Genomic DNA, 19,014 nt, shown 5'->3' on the forward strand with positions numbered 1-19,014 from the left:
CCCTTCCGTCGCGCTAGCCCCTCTGCAGCTGTGGTCTGATCGGACCACAGTCGCATAACACTCGGCTCACGCTGTGCTGCAAGCATGAGACGAGTGTCATGCGAGGACTCGCACAAATCCCCGTGTGGCCTCAGCCTTAGAATTGGCAAGTGAATGAGCTCTCACATACAGATCTGCATCATTTACAAGAAAAAAGAGAAAAACGGACCTCATTATTACATCATTGGGTCACTCCCATAAACCACATCAACCATCACAAAGAAAAAGATTGGGAGTTTATGACCCCTGTATATTTGCAACAGTATAAATAAAAGCTCATGCTCAAGTTATTTAATAATTTAGTAAATTTTATTAATCACAAAAATTTTCTAAAAAACCATTCATTATATCGAATATACTGAATGCACATCAATAACCGTAGTTCAATACATAACCAAAGATTGGATGACAGATAGAAAGTGTGGACACATAAAAAAGCCCAAAATAGGGAGGGAGCCGGAGACAGGGCATGCACAGGCCCAAACCAGATAATGGGGTAAGGAGGATATATGTTATATCAGACTATTATCTGGTGCACTAAATCCAATATATAAAGCAGTGAAGCAAAAATTGCGGCTGATATACTAAACAGACACTGGGTGGCGCTCAAGTACACAATACACGCCAGTCAGTCTGTATATGCAGCAACAGATCTCAACCGCACAGTGCACCAGACTTACCCATGAGTATATGAAGCAATGCTCGGTCACCGGGTCCCTTCCCTCGCCCGACGTACGTTTCGAGGTAGATCTTCTTCGGGGGCCATCCCCGTGTGGCCTCAGCCTTAGAATTGGCAAGTGAATGAGCTCTCACATACAGATCTGCATCATTGTCAGGTCCCCTGTGTTCTACAGTGATTGGCTCCCCCTGGTGCCTGGAAGCAGTATTACTCGCGCGGAGTGACACTGGTACCCAATCTGTTTGTGAGAGCTGCAGCGCAATGCAGCTGGAACGGCGAGCGACCTGGCAGCGACACAGATCTCTGTGTGAGAACCCATCCACCAACGACATTTGCCTATTGCAATTGTTTGGGCTCTGGGGAGTGTATTTTTTTTTTCGAGGGCGTGTCTGCTTTGTTTTGGAGATGTCTGCTTTCTTTGATTGTGAGTCCTGCTTTTTTCTTTAACTTTTTTAGCTGTTTGCACATTTCCTTATGGAACCGCAACAAGGGCTTATTTTTGGAGTAGGGCTTATATTTTAAGCATGCGCAAAAAAATCCCCAAAAATCCTACTAGGGCTTATTTTTGGGGTAGGTCTTATTTTTGGGTATCTTTTTGTAATTTACTGTTTTGTTTTTCTTCTATGTAAGGAAATAAAAAAGTGCCTTTGGCCTAAGGCTACAAGCACATGTCCTATACAGTAGTATTGGTCTCCAAAACATTAGCTATATGGAGCCAGGGCATTTATAGGAGGTTATCTCTGTACATATGGAATTCTAAGAAACATGCCATGATTTTTTTTCTTATGAATTCCTACTTTAAGAGAAAAAAACTCTGCATGTCTCCATATGAAATCAATGAAGAACTCCTGTATACCTCTATGGTTTCCGTATTACATCTCTGTATAAAATAAAGCCTTATTACAGCCGTGTGTATGAACCCTTAAGGTGTTATTGGACTTATAGAAAACTTTAAAATATCAGTGTCACGCTAGGTACGGGGAAGTACCAAGTGCTCGGGAAGAGAAGGAAAGCCCTGAGTCTAGGGTGAAGGAAGATGGTGACCCCCCTGTCCGAAGCTACTGCTGGTCCCTGGGGTTCCTCACCACCCTAGATAGGTTCTGCACCTATGCGCCGAGTCGGATACCTGACCCTAGATATCCCTAGTGCTGGGCCTTGGGGTCCCTCACCACCCCAGATAGGTTCCGCACCTATACGCCGAGCAGGATACCTGACCCTAGGTATCCCTAGTGCTGGGCCCTGGCTTCCCTCACCACCCTAGATAGGTTTCGCACCTATGCGCCGAGCAGGATACCTGACCCTAGGTATCCCTAGTGCTGGTCCCTGAGGTCCCTCATCACCCTAGATAGGTTCCACACCTATGCCCTGAGCCGGATACCTGTCCCTAAGTATTCCTAGTGCTGGTCCCTGGGGTCCCTCACCACCCTAGATAGGTTCCACACCTATGTGCCGAGCAGGATACCTGACCCTAGGTAGCCCTACTGCTGGTCCTTGGCTTCCCTCACCACCCTAGATAGGTTCCGCACCTATGTGCCGAGCAGGATACCTGACCCTAGGTATCCCTAGTGCTGGGCCCTAAATAGGGAATGGTTGAGATGAGCTCTTCATCAACCCCACTAAACAACTATAAAAGACACAAGGAGGACCCATGGGGAAAGAAGCATGAACTAATTATCCATAGATGAATCAGATAGAAGTGCAGCAAAGTTTTCAGCAATGAATCATTGCCAATGATACCACAGAGGAATACAAGCCACCTGCTTGCAACCTCGGCTTGAAGGAACTGAAAATATCACCAGCACCAGTCTAAAGGAAAGAATGGGTATTTAAGATTAAACACCAAGGGAATACTGATAATCAACAGCTGGGTCCAAATGGGGGAGAGATGAATCCAGCAGGAAAGCTACCTATAAAGAGAGCAGTAACAGTGGAAAGTCAGGGAGTATTCTGTAACAGTGGAAAGTCAGGGAGTATTCTGTAACAGTGGAAAGTCAGGGAGTACTCTGTGCAGCCAGGCGCTGTGACCTTCTATGGCCCGAAACCACATGACTGTCTGACACCCAAGACACACATGTGAAAGTCAAAGCTTTTTAATCACTGAAGAGATCCCAACTGAGCGCTAATATTTAGCACTCTGGTGCTCTCTTCTGTGACTGAATAGACTCGAAGGACAGCAGCACTCTGCTGACGCCCCGGCTCTTTCACTTTAGTGATCGCTGGGGGTCTTAGTACCCTGGCAGTCAATGATCAAAACGTCTGACGTATCTCTATGACATGTCAAAGGTTTTGGCTGGGGAGGTGGCTTGGATAGAACATGGCTTTCTCAAAAAAATGCCATATCGACCTCCGAAATCCCTTTTCGCCCTTCTCTCCACTCCTGCAGCTCGCTCCGCTCCCGTTATGTTGCATCGATTTCTCGTAATGTTACTTTTGCCGCGATCTACACCTTTCATGCTGTTTATTTTTCTTGCAGGTTTGCACATTGTACTAAACTCTATAATGAAGGCGATGGTGCCGCTGCTGCACATTGCATTGCTGGTGTTATTCGTCATCATCATCTACGCCATCATTGGACTGGAGCTTTTCATAGGACGGATGCACAAGACCTGCTTCTATCTCGGATCAGGTATTTTATGCTGATAGAGAATTGATTTTTCTATTATGCAATCACTTTTAATTTTTTTTTTTATGACTTATGTGGATCGAATTGTTTTATGTCTTTTTTCCATACTCATAATGTGGAGCGAGCGGCTCTGGAAGCTGAAACTGCAGGAGACATAATGCGGTATGATACAGCGCACATTCCTATAAATGAGCGCTCATGGGATATATATATATATATATATATATATATATATATATCTATATCTGCAGCTCTGTGCTCTGACTATGGCCGCGCTTCTACATCCGCACGTCACAGTCTGAGTACAGACTATGATTGATGGACTGGCTGAAGGTCCCCTGATCCCAACTTGTCCAATCTGGGCCAGGAGACCAGCGGTCGATCTGTGAATCATAGCCCAAAAACACTTTTATTAATGATATGCTAATTAGCCCAGGACTAGTCCATTGAGGCGTCTATCCCCCTGGACTAGTCCTGACTCTAGGTGCTGCAATCACACCAACTCGGCGTGATTGACATCTTCTTCACGGTCACCCATCATAGCTTCTGTGCAGAGCGTTGTGCACTGAATATGGCTCTGGGGACTCTGAAAGGTTCCCTTAAAGGGGTTGTCCACTACTTTTACATTGATGGCCTATCCTTAAGGCCACTTTACATGCTGCTATCTCGCTAGCGAGATCGCTAGCATGCGTACCCGCCCCCGTCGGTTGTGCGTCATGGGAAAATCGCTGCCCGTGGCGCACAATATCGCTCGGACCCGTCACACTACTTACCTGCCTAGCGACTTCGCTGTGACCGGCGAACCACCTCCTTTATAAGGGGGCGGTTTGATCGGCGTCACAGCGACGTCAGTAAGCGGCCGCCCAATAGAAGCGGAGGGGCGGAGATGAGCGGGCCGAACATCCCACCCACCTCCTTCCTTTCTCATTGTGGCCGGCGGCAGGTAAGGTGAGGTTCCTCGTTCCTGCAGTGTCACACATAGCGATGTATGCTGCCGCAGGAACGACAAACAACCTGCGTCCTGCTACAGCAACGATATTTGGGAATGGAGGAGCGTGTCAACGGTTAACGATTTTGCGACCTTTTTCGATTGCTCGTAGGTGTCACACGCAACGACATCGCTAACGAGGCCGGATGTGCGTCACGAATTCTGTGACCCCCAACGACATCTCTTTAGCGATGTTGCTGCGTGTAAAGCGGCCTTTAAGAGTGCTTTATACGCTGCAACATCGCTAACGATATATCGTCGGGGTCACGTTGTTAGTGACGCACATCCGGCGCTGTTAGCGACATCGCAGTGTGTGACACCAAGGAGCGATGATCAACGAGCGCAAAAACGTGAAAAATTGTTGCTCGTTGACACGTCGCTCCTTTTCCAAACATCGTTGCTGCTGCAGCAGTAACGATGTAGTTCGTCGTTCCTGAGGCAGCATACATCGCTATGTGTGACACCGCAGGAACGAGGAACCTCACCTTACCTGCGGCCACCGGCAATGAGGAAGGAAGAAGGTGGGCGGCATGTTACGGCCGCTCATCTCCTCCCCTCCTCTACTATTGGACGGCTGCCGTGTGATGTCGCTGTGACGCCGCACGAACCGCCCCCTTAGAAAGGAGGCGGTTCGCCGGCCACAGCGACGTCGCAGGGAAGGTAAGTCTGTGTGACGGGTGTTAGTGATGTTGTGCGCCACGGACAGCAATTTGACCGTGACGCACAACCGAAGGGGCGGGTACGCTCGCTAGCGATATCTGTACTCATATCGCAGCGTGTAAAGAACCCTTTAGTGACAAAATGTCATGGACCTAGGTCTTTTTTCAACCTAAGTAACTATGTAACTAGAGTGCTAACCACTGAGCCACCATGCCGCCCGTAAGATCCTGAAAACTTCCCAGCTGATTAGTACTGATAACTTCTAGAGTTAAGAAAAAAAGATTACCAGCTCCCTGACCTGGCATACATGTTGGTACTCCAAAGCAGCCAGAACTGGGCAATGCAAACCTTCTAAGCAGGCACTCAGATGTTGACATCTTGGGAGCCTTATGTGACTGACATAGGGTGAGGCCTAGTCACTAGGAGGAAGGTCCTGTGAATATGAAGGCGTAGTCTGCCTGAGATGGGTAAATATCACCGTAATACTATGCCATGTATATGGCGGCACACAGAATGGCTATGACTCCCTGTGCAGGGCTAGTGCAGGGTCTCCATGAGCCAAGCCCGTACTCCATGCTCACGACCACCACATACATACCATACATGACGTCTTACTGTGTGCTGACTGGCAGATCCTTGCAAGATGTCTTGTATAAGAGAAGGTTCTTCTCCTGCTAAATCAATGCAATTAACTGAGGCCGGGGCAGATGTAGGATCTCATTTAGTCATGTCTCAGGGCGGCCGCTCTGTAAAGATTAGTGTATCCGAGTTCACAGAAAACCGAAGGAATGTTTTCATCTGACTTAAGCTGTGGAGCGGCCTGTGATCACCATATGTTTCTCACCACAGAAGGCGAACAAGGCCAAGGCCGGCGAGAGATCTCATTACTGCAGACTCTGAGCTATCGGCCTCGGCGGGACGCTTCAGTCCTCGTATGCAGTGACGGACACGACTGAGGGGCACTCACTGCGGATTACGGCTTTCCAGCCATTATGAATGATACTGTCTTAACACAAGAGGATGATGGTAGTCGTAGATCCCTTTTAATAATAAACGCAGGTCTCCTCCTTCCGAAATCCTAATTAGGTCGTATTATTATGATCTGAGAAAAGTAACCAGAGTTGTAAAACAGCCGAGTAAGAGCGACCATCCCCAGCATAGCCCTGCGCTCGGCTATTTCAGGCAGGGATGGATCGTGCACACTTCTGCTCCATTCAGGACAATTGTCCCATGACAGACCTTCAGCGATCAGTAAGTTATCCCCTGACCCATGGGAAAAACCCAGGCTATGTTCACACGGAGACTTTTTGTAGTGTTTTCGGAGAAAAAAACATCAAAAACACAGAGTTTTTAAGGAGTTTTGAGATTTAGAGGTGGATTCTGCTCAGTTTCTGCTTCAAAAAAACGCCTCAAAAAGCTTAGTAAGCACATAGGCACACAGAAACTGGACTTTTTTTTAGGAGTTTTTAGATTTGGAGCAGGACATGGAGTCCGGACTTGACACATGGAGTCTGGAGATTAGGAGGAGGACATGGAGTCCGGACTTGACACATGGAGTCTGGAGATTAGGAGGAGGACATGGAGTCCGGACTTGACACATGGAGTCTGGAGATTAGGAGGAGGACATGGAGTCCGGACTTGACACATGGAGTCTGGAGATTAGGAGGAGGACATGGAGTCCGGACCTGGCATATGGAGACCCTGCACTGGGAAATCATAAGCACTTCTGCTCCGAAAACGTGAGCGAAAACTGAAAATGTTTGAGGAGTTTTGAGATTTTGCTCAATTTCACCTACAAAAACTCCTCAAAAATGTTACTGACCACATAAGCACTGAGCGAAAACTGAACGTTTTTGAGGAGTTTTTAAATTTGGGGGAGGACATGGAGTCCGGAGATTTGGAGGAGCACATGGAAACCCTGTACTAGGTAGTCATAATCACTTCTGCTCCAAAAACTCCTCAAAAAATGTAATGAGCAGATAGGCACTGAGTGGAAACTGAACATTTTTGAGATGTGGGGAAGATTCTGCTCAGTTTCTGCTCCAAAAACTCCTCAAAAATCTTAATGCACACATAGGCACTGAGTGGAAACTAAACATTTTTGAGGAGTTTTGAGATTTGGAGAAGGATTTTGCTCAGTTTCTGCGTCAAAACTCCTAAAAAATCTTAGTAAGCTAAGCACATTGGCACTGAGCGGAAAATTAACATTTTTGAGGAGTTTTGAGATTTGCAGGAGGATTTTCCTCAGTTTCTGCACCAAAAACCCCTAAGAAATCTTAGTAAGCACTGAGCGGAAACTGAACATTTTTGAGATCTTTTGAGATTTGGAGGAGGATTCTGCTCAGTTTCTCATCCAAAAACACCTAAAAAAAATCTTAATAAGCACATAGGCACTGAGTGGAAACTGAACATTTTTGGGAAGTTAGGAGATTTGGGGAGGATTCTGATCAGTTTCTGCTCCAAAACCTCCTAAAAAATCTTAATAAGCACATAGGCACTGAGCGGAATTTGAACATTTTTGAGATTTTAAGTAAGATTCTGCTCAATTTCTGCTCCAAAAACTCCTCAAAAATGTTAGTGACCCCATAGGCACTGAGTGGAAACTCAACAGTTTTGAGTTTTGGAGAATTTGGAGAGTTTCTACTCCAAAAACACTTTGAAAAACTTACCCTAAGGGTAAAATTCAAACAGGTTTTTTTGAGGCTGAAAAATCTGACGTGGGTTTTCAACAGGAATCAGGACTCGATAAGTTTCCTTTTCGAGATTTTCAGTTCTGAAGTGTTTTTTTAAGTGGTTTTTTTTCGCTCCAGGTGTTTTTTTCAACCTTTTGACTTGATAGTGTCAAGATCCCAAGAAGAACTGCAACAGGCTTTTTTTTCTTATATTATGTAGGCATCTTGGAAGGTTTCCTTTTGCGTCTCACTCACAGGCTTTATCTGGCATCCATGTGTGTTACAATAGCGCCATCAATAGGTAAAAGTCTGTATCTGCACCATTAATTGCTTCCTAAAAGTGGACAATTTCTTTTTTACCTAAATGCATGGATTTGGGGCTAAAAAAAACAGTTTTTAAATTGTGTTTCACTAAAAGGCTTTTGCAGACTCTTCACATTCAACTTTGATGTGGTCTTTGGTCATAAATCAGCTGAGAGGAGCTCAGAAAAAGACAGATAAAAGCATTAGAAACTCCCCATCTGACCGTCAGAATGAGCTCGCTGACAGACTCTCAGTTAGCTCACTCAGCAGAAATAGACTATAGAAGGCACACAGTGCAAAATTTTTAATGAAATCCAATTGCAAAAATTATTTTTAGCCCCAATTACATTCACTAAAGAAATAAAAGCCCCTAAAAATGGATCATCCCTTTTATTTTTGTCTTTTAGACCTCGTCTCAGAGGAGGAACCTGCCCCTTGTGCTTTTTCCGGTCATGGAAGAGAATGTCACTTGAACAACACAGAGTGTCGGGGGAAATGGGAAGGTCCCAACGGGGGCATCACAAATTTCGATAATTTCTTTTTTGCCATGCTGACTGTTTTCCAGTGCATCACTATGGAAGGATGGACAGATGTTCTTTACTGGGTGAGCAATATCACTTACAAGGCCCCCAAACCCAATCCCCTCTGTGGTTCCTCGTCTTTGTTCATAACTTCTCAAGGAACGAATGTGTCTCACTTTCTCCAATGTTCCTATCTCTACCTATGTCTTCAGATGCAGGACGCCATGGGACACGAGCTTCCCTGGGTATACTTCGTCAGCTTGGTTATTTTCGGATCATTCTTCGTCTTAAACCTTGTCTTGGGTGTGTTGAGTGGGTAAGTTAATTCTACTGACAAGTCCTGAGGGCATATTTTTTTAATGAAGCTTATACTCATTAAAAGGTATTCAATTTTAGGCTTAAATTCCATCAGATGGTAATTTTTTAGAGAAGGTGGCGAGGGAAGAAAGCATCCAAGGTTTCATGGAAGGCAGATCACAGGGAATGGCGGAGTAGGATGTGAATTGCATAAGGAAGACGGTGGGGAGGAAAGAAAGCATCTATGTTTTCAGAGAAGGTAGATCACAGGGAATGGCAGAGTAGGGTGTGAATTACATAAAGAAGATGGTGGTGAGGGAAGAAAGCATTCAAGTTTTCAGGGAAGGCAGATCACAGGGAATGGCGGAGTAGTGTGTGAATAACATAAGGAAGATGGTGGTGAGGGAAGAAAGCATCCAAGTTTTCAGGGAAGGCAGATCACAGGGAATGGTGGAGTAGGGTGTGAATTACATAAGGAAGATGGTGGTGAGGGAAGAAAGCATCTAAGTTTTCATAGAAGGAATGGCGGAGTAGGGTGTCAGTTACATAAGGAAGACGGTGATGAGGGAAGAAAGCATCCAAGTTTTCAGAGAAGGTAGATCACATGGAATGGTGGAGTAGGGTGTGAATTACATAAAGAAGATGGTGGTGAGGGAAGAAAGCATCTAAGTTTTCATGGAAGGCAGATTACAGAGAATGGCGGAGTAGCGTGTGAATTACATAAGGAAGACGGTGATGAGGAAAGAAAGCATCCAAGTTTTCAGGGAAGGCAGATCACAGGGAATGGCGGAGTAGAGAGTGAATTTCATAAGAAAGACGGAGGCGAGGGAAGAAAGCATTCAAGTTTTTAGGGAAGACTGATAACAGGGAATGGCAGAGTAGGGTGTGAATTGCATAAAGAAGATGGTGGTAAGGAAAGAAAGCATCCAGGTTTTCATGGAAGGCCAATCACAGGCGGAGTAGGGTATGAATTACATAAGGAATATGGTGGTAAGGGAAGAAAGCATCCAAGTTTTCATGGAAGGCAGATCACAGGGAATGGTAGAGTAGGGTGTGAAAAACATAAGGAAGACGGTGGTGAGGGAAGAAAGCATCCAAGTTTTCAGAGAAGGTAGATCACATGGAATGGTGGAGTAGGGTGTGAATTACATAAAGAAGATGGTGGTGAGGGAAGAAAGCATCTAAGTTTTCATGGAAGGCAGATTACAGAGAATGGCGGAGTAGCGTGTGAATTACATAAGGAAGACGGTAATGAGGAAAGAAAGCATCCAAGTTTTCAGGGAAGGCAGATCACAGGGAATGGCGGAGTAGAGAGTGAATTTCATAAGAAAGACGGAGGCGAGGGAAGAAAGCATTCAAGTTTTTAGGGAAGACTGATAACAGGGAATGGCAGAGTAGGGTGTGAATTGCATAAAGAAGATGGTGGTAAGGAAAGAAAGCATCCAGGTTTTCATGGAAGGCCAATCACAGGCGGAGTAGGGTATGAATTACATAAGGAATATGGTGGTAAGGGAAGAAAGCATCCAAGTTTTCATGGAAGGCAGATCACAGGGAATGGTAGAGTAGGGTGTGAAAAACATAAGGAAGACGGTGATGAGGGAAGAAAGCATCCAAGTTTTCAGAGAAGGTAGATCACAGGGAATGGTAGAGTACGGTGTAAATTACATAAGGAAGACGGTGGGGAGGAAAGAAAGCATCCAAGTTTTCAGAGAAGGTAGATCACAAGGAATGGCGGAGAAGGGTGTGAATTACATAAGAAAGACGATAGTGAGGGAAGAAAGCATCCAAGTTTTGAGGGAAGGCAGATCATAGGGAATGGAAAAGTAGGGTGTGAATTACATAAGGAAGATGATGGTGAGGGAAGAAAGCATCCAAGTTTTCATGGAAGGCAGATTACAGAGAATGGCGGAGTAGGGTGTGAATTACATAAGGAAGATGGTGGTGAGGGAAGAAAGCATCCAAGTTTTCATGGAAGGCAAATCAAGGGAATGGCGTAGTAGGGTGTGAATTACATAAGGAAGACGGTGATGACGAAAGAAAGCATCCACATTTTCAGGGAAGGCAGATCACAGGGAATGGCAGAGTAGGGTGGGAACTACATAGGTGGTATATCAGTGTACATAGAGAGAGGAAGACCTAGGAGAGACTCTGCATGAGGGAAGTGGTAAGTTACACATACCCAGCATATGTCAACACCACGGAGAAGAAACTCTACCCAAGGCTAATGATGAAAATATCAGTACAGGAATGAAGCTGTGCTGGAATCTCACTAAGGGCTAAGGATAGAGATATCAGTACAGGAAAGAAAATGTGGTGGAACGACACCAAGGATTGACGATGGAGATATCAGTATAGGAATAAAGCTGTGCTGGAACTATATCAAGGGCTGAGGATGGAAATATGAATATAGGAATGAAGCTGTGCTGGAACCCCACCAAGGACTAAGGATGAAGAAATCAGTACAGGAATGAAGCTGTGCTGGATCACTATTAAGGGCTGAGGATGAAGAGATAAGTACAGGAATGAAGCTGTTCTGGAACTCTATTAAGGGCTGAGGATGGAGATATCAGTACAGGAATGAAGCTGTGCTGGAACTCCACCAAGGATTGAGATATCAGTAGAGGAATGAAGCTGTGCTGGAACTCCACCAAGGGCTGATGATGGCGATATCAGGACAGGAATGAAGCTGTGCTGGAACTCCACCAAGGATTGAGGATGAAGATATCAGTAGAGGAATGAAGCTGTGCTGGAACTCCACCAAGGGCTGAGGATGGAGATATCAGGACAGGAATGAAGCTGTGCTGGAACCTCACCAAGGACTAGGGATGGAGATATCTGTACAGGAATGAAGATGTGCTGGAACTCTATCAAGGGCTGAAGATGGAGATATCAGTACAGTAATGAAGATGTGCTGGAACGTTATCAAAGGGTGAGGATGGAGATTTCAGTACATGAATGAAGCTGTGCTGGAACCTCACCAAGGACTAGGGATGGAGATATCCGTACAGGAATGAAGCTGTGCTGCAACTCTATCAAGGGCTGAAGATGGAGATGGAGATATCAGTACAGTAATGAAGCTGTGCTGAAACTATATCAAGTTCTGAGGCTGTAGATATCAGTACAAGAAAGAAGCTGTGCTGGAACTCCACTAAGGGCTGAGGATGGAGATATCAGTACAGGAATGAAGCCGTGCTGGAACTCCACTAAGGGCTGAGAATGGAAATATCAGTACAGGAATGAAGCTGTGCTGGAACTCCACTAAGGGCTGAGGATGGAGATATCAGTCCTGGAATGAAGGTGTGCTGGAACTCCACTAAGGGTTGAGAATGGAAATATCAGTACAGGAATGAAGGTGTGCTGGAACTCCACTAAGGGCTGAGAATGGAAATATCAGTACAGGAATGAAGCTGTGCTGGAACTCCACTAACGGCTGAGAATGGAAATATCAGTACAGGAATGAAGGTGTGCTGGAACTCCACTAAGGGCTGAGAATGGAAATATCAGTACAGGAATGAAGCTGTGCTGGAACTCCACTAAGGGCTGAGAATGGAAATATCAGTACAGGAATGAAGCTGTGCTGGAACTCCACTAAGGGCTGAGAATGGAAATATCAGTACAGGAATGAAGCTGTGCTGGAACTCCACTAACGGCTGAGAATGGAAATATCAGTACAGGAATGAAGGTGTGTGGGCATCTTTAAATGTCTATGGAGGAAATCTCTGCAAAAGTGAAGCTAGGATATTGTTTTTGCAGAGATTTTACACACTTTATATTCTTGTCACATTCAATATAGTAACAGACTGCAAACTGCTGGCGGCTTAAGGGGGCTGTCTGGTGTGGAAAACCCAAACATGTTTTTTGGGGGGTTAATATGGGGGAGGGGCTCTTATTCTGCTCCTTATCAAATAGAGTAGAATGAGTACTCGGAGCGCCAGCCCGCTGATATCAATGGGAGCGGTATAAAGCTTCATATTATATAACATTAGTTAATGCGGATTTTTCTGCGCTCACTTCTCTATATTTCTGTTCTATCCCAGAGAATTCTCAAAGGAAAGAGAGAAAGCCAAAGCCAGGGGAGACTTCCAGAAACTGAGGGAGAAGCAGCAGATGGAGGAAGATCTTAAAGGATATCTAGACTGGATCACACAGGCAGAAGATATCGAACCAGAAGGGGAAGACAGATTAGAAAGACACAACCGTGAGTATCCGATGTAAATCAGCATTATAGTCACTCAATGGGGATTTTGAAAGGCTTAATACAAAGAAAGTTCTGTTTCGGCAAAACAATGGTCTCAATTAAAGGGATCCCTTAAAGGGATTTTCATATTAAATATATTTATCGCCTATTCTGTGGGTCAGTAATACTGTTATTATCACCAGGACCATCGAGAATGTGATAGTGAGGGTGAGTGACCACTAGAGGTGGTGTGAATCGATTCACAGGACCCAGTCCATCTGCCATCTTTGTAATCTGTTGGTGTGAATCGATTGATAGGACCCGGTCCATCTGCCATCTTGGTAATCTGTTGGTGTGAATCGATTCACAGGACCTGGTCCATCTGCCACGTTGGTAATCTGTTGGTAATCTGTTGGTGTGAATCGATTCACAGCACCCAGTCCATCTGCCACGTTAGTAATCTGTTGGTAATCTGTTGGTGTGAATCGATTCACAGGAAAGGTCCATCTGCCACGTTGGTAATTTGTTCGTGTGAATCGATTTACAGGACCTGGTTAATTTGCCATCTTGGTAATCTGTTGGTGTGAATCGATTCACAGGACCTGGTCCATCTGCCATGTTGGTAATCTGTAGGTAATCTGTTGGTCATCTGTTGGTAATCTGTTGGTAATCTGTTGGTCATCTGTTGGTGTGAATTGATTCACACCAACAGATCACCAATGTGGCAGATGGACCAGGTCCTGTGAATCGATTCACACCAACAGTATCACAGGACCCAGTCCATCTGCCACGTTGGTAATCTGTTGGTGTGAATAGATTCACAGGACCTGGTCCATCTGCCACGTTGGTAATCTGTTGGTGTGAATAGATTCACAGGACCTGGTCCATCTGCCACGTTGGTAATCTGTTGGTGTGAATTGATTCACAGCACCCGGTCCATTTGCCATCTTGGTAATCTGTTGGTGTGAGTCGATTCACAGCACCCAGTCCATTTGCCATCTTGGTAATCTGTTGGTGTGAATCGATTCACAGCACCCGGTCCATCTGCCACATTGGTAATCTGTTGGTGTGAATCGATTCACAGCACCCGGTCCATTTGCCATCTTGGTAATCTGTTGGTGTGAGTCGATTCACAGCACCCGGTCCATCTGCCACATTGGTAATCTGTTGGTGTGAATCGATTCACAGCACCCGGTCCATTTGCCATCTTGGTAATCTGTTGGTGTGAGTCGATTCACAGCACCCGGTCCATCTGCCACATTGGTAATCTGTTGGTGTGAATAGATTCCCCGGACCCGGTCTATCTGCCATCTTGGTAATCTGTTGGTGTGAGTCGATTCACAGCACTCGGTCCATCTGCCACATTGGTAATCTGTTGGTGTGAATCGATTCACAGCACCCAGTCCATCTGCCACATTGGTAATCTGTTGGTGTGAATCGATTCACAGCACTCGGTCCATCTGCCACGTTGGTGATCTGTTGGTGTGAATAGATTCCCCGGACTCGGTCCATCTGCCATCTTGGTTATCTGTTGATGTGAATCAATTCCCAGGACCCGGTCCATCTGCCATCTTGGTAATCTGTTGGTGTGAATCGATTCACAGGATGTTGTCCAATTGCCATCTTGGTAATCTATAGTCAGGTCAGGAGGCCTGAGAATCTCTTCTTACCTTATGGCTCTTCTTTTGATTAGCCGGCTTGGTGTGATGTCATCATTGCACATGTGATGTCATCACATCAGCCCAGCTAATCAAAAAAAGGGCTATGGATGCCATCAGGGCTCCCGTCCAGCAGCTACTGATTACTGACGTGGCCGATGGACTGACCACCCCTCCATTTGCTTCCATGCTACTTTCGAAACAGCCATCTCTGTGGGTCCCATAGAGATTTATGAAGGGGTGCTCTCATATGCACCCTGCTGTTTCTTTCACACGTGGGACTTTAAGACTCCCCTTCTCAGATTTTTTTTACACATTGGTAATGTGCACTTGCACCCTGGTTATAATGGGTCCGTGCACTCTCCGGTGCAGTTTGGGGCACACATCAACACCACAAGGACCAAGGATAGGCTCGTATGGACGATCCCTCCTGAGCTGATTGGTGGGTGTGCGAGGGGCCTGACCCCTTCTTATCTGATCCTGATGCCGCTTGGAAGCATAGGCCACCAAAAGAAAAGACCCTTTAATTTAATGTAAATAACAAAATATTGTTTACCCTTTAAAGAGGCTGTCCAGTGAAGAGAAGTCACCACTAGTGATGAGCGAGCACCACCATACTCGGGGGCTCGAGTAGTGGGACGCCTGGACGGGCTCGACTCAAGTACCCGAATATAATGGAAGTCAATGGGGAATTCAAGCATTTTTCCAGAAGATATTTCAGAAAAATGCTCAAGTTCTCCATTGAATTCCATTATATCATGTCCATCCAGGCGTCCAAATGCTCGCTACGAGTACCAAGCACCCGAGCATGGTAGTGCCCGCTCATCACTAGTTGCAAGTACTGAGCACCCGAGCATGGTAGTGCCCGCTCATCACTAGTTGCAAGTACTGAGCACCCGAGCATGGTAGTGCCCGCTCATCACTAGTTACGAGTACTGAGCACCTGAGCATGGTAGTGCCCGCTCATCACTAGTTACGAGTACTGAGCACCCGAGCATGGTAGTGCCCGCTCTTCACAAGTTCTGAGTACTGAGCACCCGAGCATGGTAGTGCCCGCTCATCACTAGTTACGAGTACCGAGCACCCGAGCATGGTAGTGCCCGCTCATCACTAGTTACGAGTACTGAGCACCTGAGCATGATAGTGCCCATTTATCACTAGTTACTAGTACTGCGCACCCGAGCATGGTAGTGCCCACTCATCACTAGTTATCAGTACAGAGCACCCGAGCATGGTAGTGCCCACTCATCACTAGTTACCAGTACAGGGCACCCGAGCATGGTAGTGCTCGCTCATCACTAGTTACGAGTACAGAGCACCCGAGCATGGTAGTGCCCGCTCATCACTAGTTACGAGTACAGAGCACCCGAGCATGGTAGTGCCTGCTCATCACTAGTTACCAGTACTGAGCACCCGAGCATGGTAGTGCCCGCTCATCACTAGTTACGAGTACCGAGCACCCGAGCATGATAGTGCCCACTCATCACTAGTTACGAGTACTGAGCACTCGAGCATGGTAGTGCCCGCTCATCACTAGTTACAAGTACTGAGCACCCGAGCATGGTAGTGCCCGCTCATCACTAGTTACAAGTACTGAGCACCCGAGCATGGTAGTGCCCACTCATCACTAGTTACCAGTACTGAGCACCTGAGCATGGTAGTGCCCGCTCATCACTAGTTACCAGTACTGAGCACCTGAGCATGGTAGTGCCCGCTCATCACTAGTTACGAGTATCAAGCTCCTGGGCATGGTAGTGCCTGCTCATTACTAGTTACGATTACGGAGCATGGTAGTGCCCGCTCATCACTAGTTACGATTACGGAGCATGGTAGTGCTCGCTCATCACTAGTTACGAGTACTGAGCACCCGAGCATGGTAGTGCCCACTCATCACTAGTTACAAGTACTGAGCACCCGAGCATGGTAGTGCTCGCTCATCACTAGTTACGAGTACTGAGCACCCGAGCATGGTAGTGCCCCCTTATCACTAGTTACAAGTACTGAGCACCCGAGCATGGTACTGGCCGCTAATCACTAGTTACGAGTACAGAGCACACGAGCATGGTAGTGCCCGCTCATCACTAGTTACGAGTACAGAGCACCTGAGCATGGTAGTGCCCGCTCATCACTAGTTACGAGTACAGAGCACCTGAGCATGGTAGTGCTCACTCATCACTAGTTACGAGTACTGAGCACCTGAGCATGGTAGTGCCCACTCATCACTAGTTACGAGTACTGAGCACCTGAGCATGGTAGTGCCCGCTCATCACTAGTTACGAGTACTGAGCACCCGAGCATGGTAGTGCCCGCTCATCACTAGTTATCATCTATACCCAGGATATGTGATATTTTATGGGTCGGTGGTGGTCTTACCTCTTGGGGCCACCAATGATAGGCAGTACAGGGCACGTTTATCCTCTTTAGAATGGAGCTGTCTGTATATGACTGATCGCTGCTCCATTCATTCTCTATGGGCCTCCCAGAAAAAAACGAGCACCACACCCATGAATGGAGTAATGGTAATGAATGGAGAAGAGGTTGAACATGTTCAATGCCACTCCATTCTAATGGGAATAAAAGTGTCTTGTTTTGCCTATCATTGGGGGCTCCAGAGGTCGCACCCCCAGCGATCTATAGGTGGTAATTTCTCTTCACTGGACATCCTCTTTAAAGGGCAAACAATATTTTGTTATGTACAGTATATTAAAGGGGCTTTCTTTTGGTGGCCTATGCTTCCAACTGACATCAGTATTAGATAGTTGGTGGTCCGGCTTCGGAGGTCGGACCGATCTTATTTATCCGGTGGATCGGTGATAACTTCTCTTGACCAGATCACCCTTTATGCAGAATATTAAACTATAACCACAGTCACTGGAATACTCCTTTGGGTTCACTGTATCCATATATACAGACCTGGTGCAATCAGAAGAGATAGCGGCGTATCCTGAGGATTTGGCATAAATGTATGGCCTTTCATGACCTGCCGAAGTCACTATGGACACTTCATGGCCTCCGTCTCGGCAATCTTCATCTTTTTTAGATCTGCACAAAAACATAGTGCTACATCATGACTAATGACTGTGAATGCTGAAGATGCCGAGACTTGACAATCATCAGAAATTCATCCTTGCTCCATTTATGCTCAGCCGTATTCAGTTCGCAACTTATTGCAGCCACAGCGTCACCATGCCACTCTAGTTCTAGGCATATAGAACCATAATGGGTTAAATTCAAGCATCTCTTCAGGTCAACACATCCTGGGAAATGGGTATTATTATTATTTATTAATATAGCGCTGTTTATTCCATGGCGCTTTACATGTGAAATAGGGCATATATGTAGACAAGTACAATAATCATGAACAATACAAGGCACAGACTGGTACAGGAGGAGAGAAGACCCTGCCCGCGAGGGCTCACAGTCTACAAGGGGGTGGATGTGTCGCAGGCGGAGGAGGGGACGCCGCGCTCTCCCACTGCTGCTCGGGTCCGGCTGCCGCGGCTGCTGCGCCCTGCTGCTGCTCGGTGGCTCGAGCGATGGGCCGGATCCCGGGGACTCTAGCGGCGCTCCTCGCCCGTGAGTAAAAGGGGGTTTTGGGTATAGGGATTGGTTATTGTCCGTGACGCCACCCACGGTTGTGGTGATTTGTTGACACCACCGCTGCTTGTGTGGTGCTACAGTGGACTGAGGGGGATGGGTGAGGATACAGTAGGTGAGGGCAGAGCTGGTTGTGTGGTGCTACAGTGGACTGAGGGGGATGGGTGAGGATACAGTATGTGAGGGCAGAGCTGGTTGTGTGGTGCTACAGTGGACTGAGGGGGATGGGTGAGGATACAATAGGTGAGGGTAGAGCTGGTTGTGTGGTGCTACAGTGGACTGAGGGAGATGGGTGAGGATACAGTAGGTGAGGGTGGAGCTGGTCGTGTGGTGCTACAGTGGACTGAGGGAGATGGGTGAGGATACAGTAGGTGAGGGTAGAGCTGGTCATGTGGTGCTACAGTATACTGAGGGGTGATGGGTGAGGATACAGTAGGTGAGGGCAGATCTGGTCGTGTGGCACTACAGTAGACTGAGGGGTGATGGGTGAGGATACAGTAGGTGAGGGCAGAGCTGGTCGTGTGGTGCTACAGTGGACTGAGGGGGATGGGTGATGATACAGTAGGTGAGGGTAGAGCTGGTCGTGTGGCACTACAGTAGACTGAGGGGTGATGGGTGAGGATACAGTAGGTGAGGGCAGAGCTGGTCGTGCGGCGCTGCAGTGGACTGAGGGGTGATGGGTGAGGATACAGTAGGTGAGGGCAGAGCTGGTCGTGTGGCACTACAGTAGACTGAGGGGTGATGGGTGAGGATACAGTAGGTGAGGGCAGAGCTGGTCGTGCGGCGCTACAGTGGACTGA

The 19,014-nt window shown here is 46.7% G+C and overlaps 1 protein-coding gene across 1 annotated transcript in view; it reads left to right on the plus strand.

Annotated features, from left to right (window-relative positions):
• CACNA1F (calcium voltage-gated channel subunit alpha1 F) overlaps nt 1-19,014 on the plus strand; it is a 143,767-nt gene that overhangs the window by 20,661 nt on the left and 104,092 nt on the right. Inside the window, exons 6-9 of the mRNA XM_075324283.1 lie at nt 3,192-3,344; nt 8,372-8,568; nt 8,698-8,801; nt 12,820-12,980. Coding sequence (XP_075180398.1) covers nt 3,192-3,344; nt 8,372-8,568; nt 8,698-8,801; nt 12,820-12,980 — 615 coding nt within the window. The remainder of the gene's footprint in view (nt 1-3,191; nt 3,345-8,371; nt 8,569-8,697; nt 8,802-12,819; nt 12,981-19,014) is intronic.

Source organism: Anomaloglossus baeobatrachus, chromosome 9 (genome assembly GCF_048569485.1).
Source record: "Anomaloglossus baeobatrachus isolate aAnoBae1 chromosome 9, aAnoBae1.hap1, whole genome shotgun sequence".
In the NCBI taxonomy this organism is placed as follows: domain Eukaryota; kingdom Metazoa; phylum Chordata; class Amphibia; order Anura; family Aromobatidae; genus Anomaloglossus; species Anomaloglossus baeobatrachus.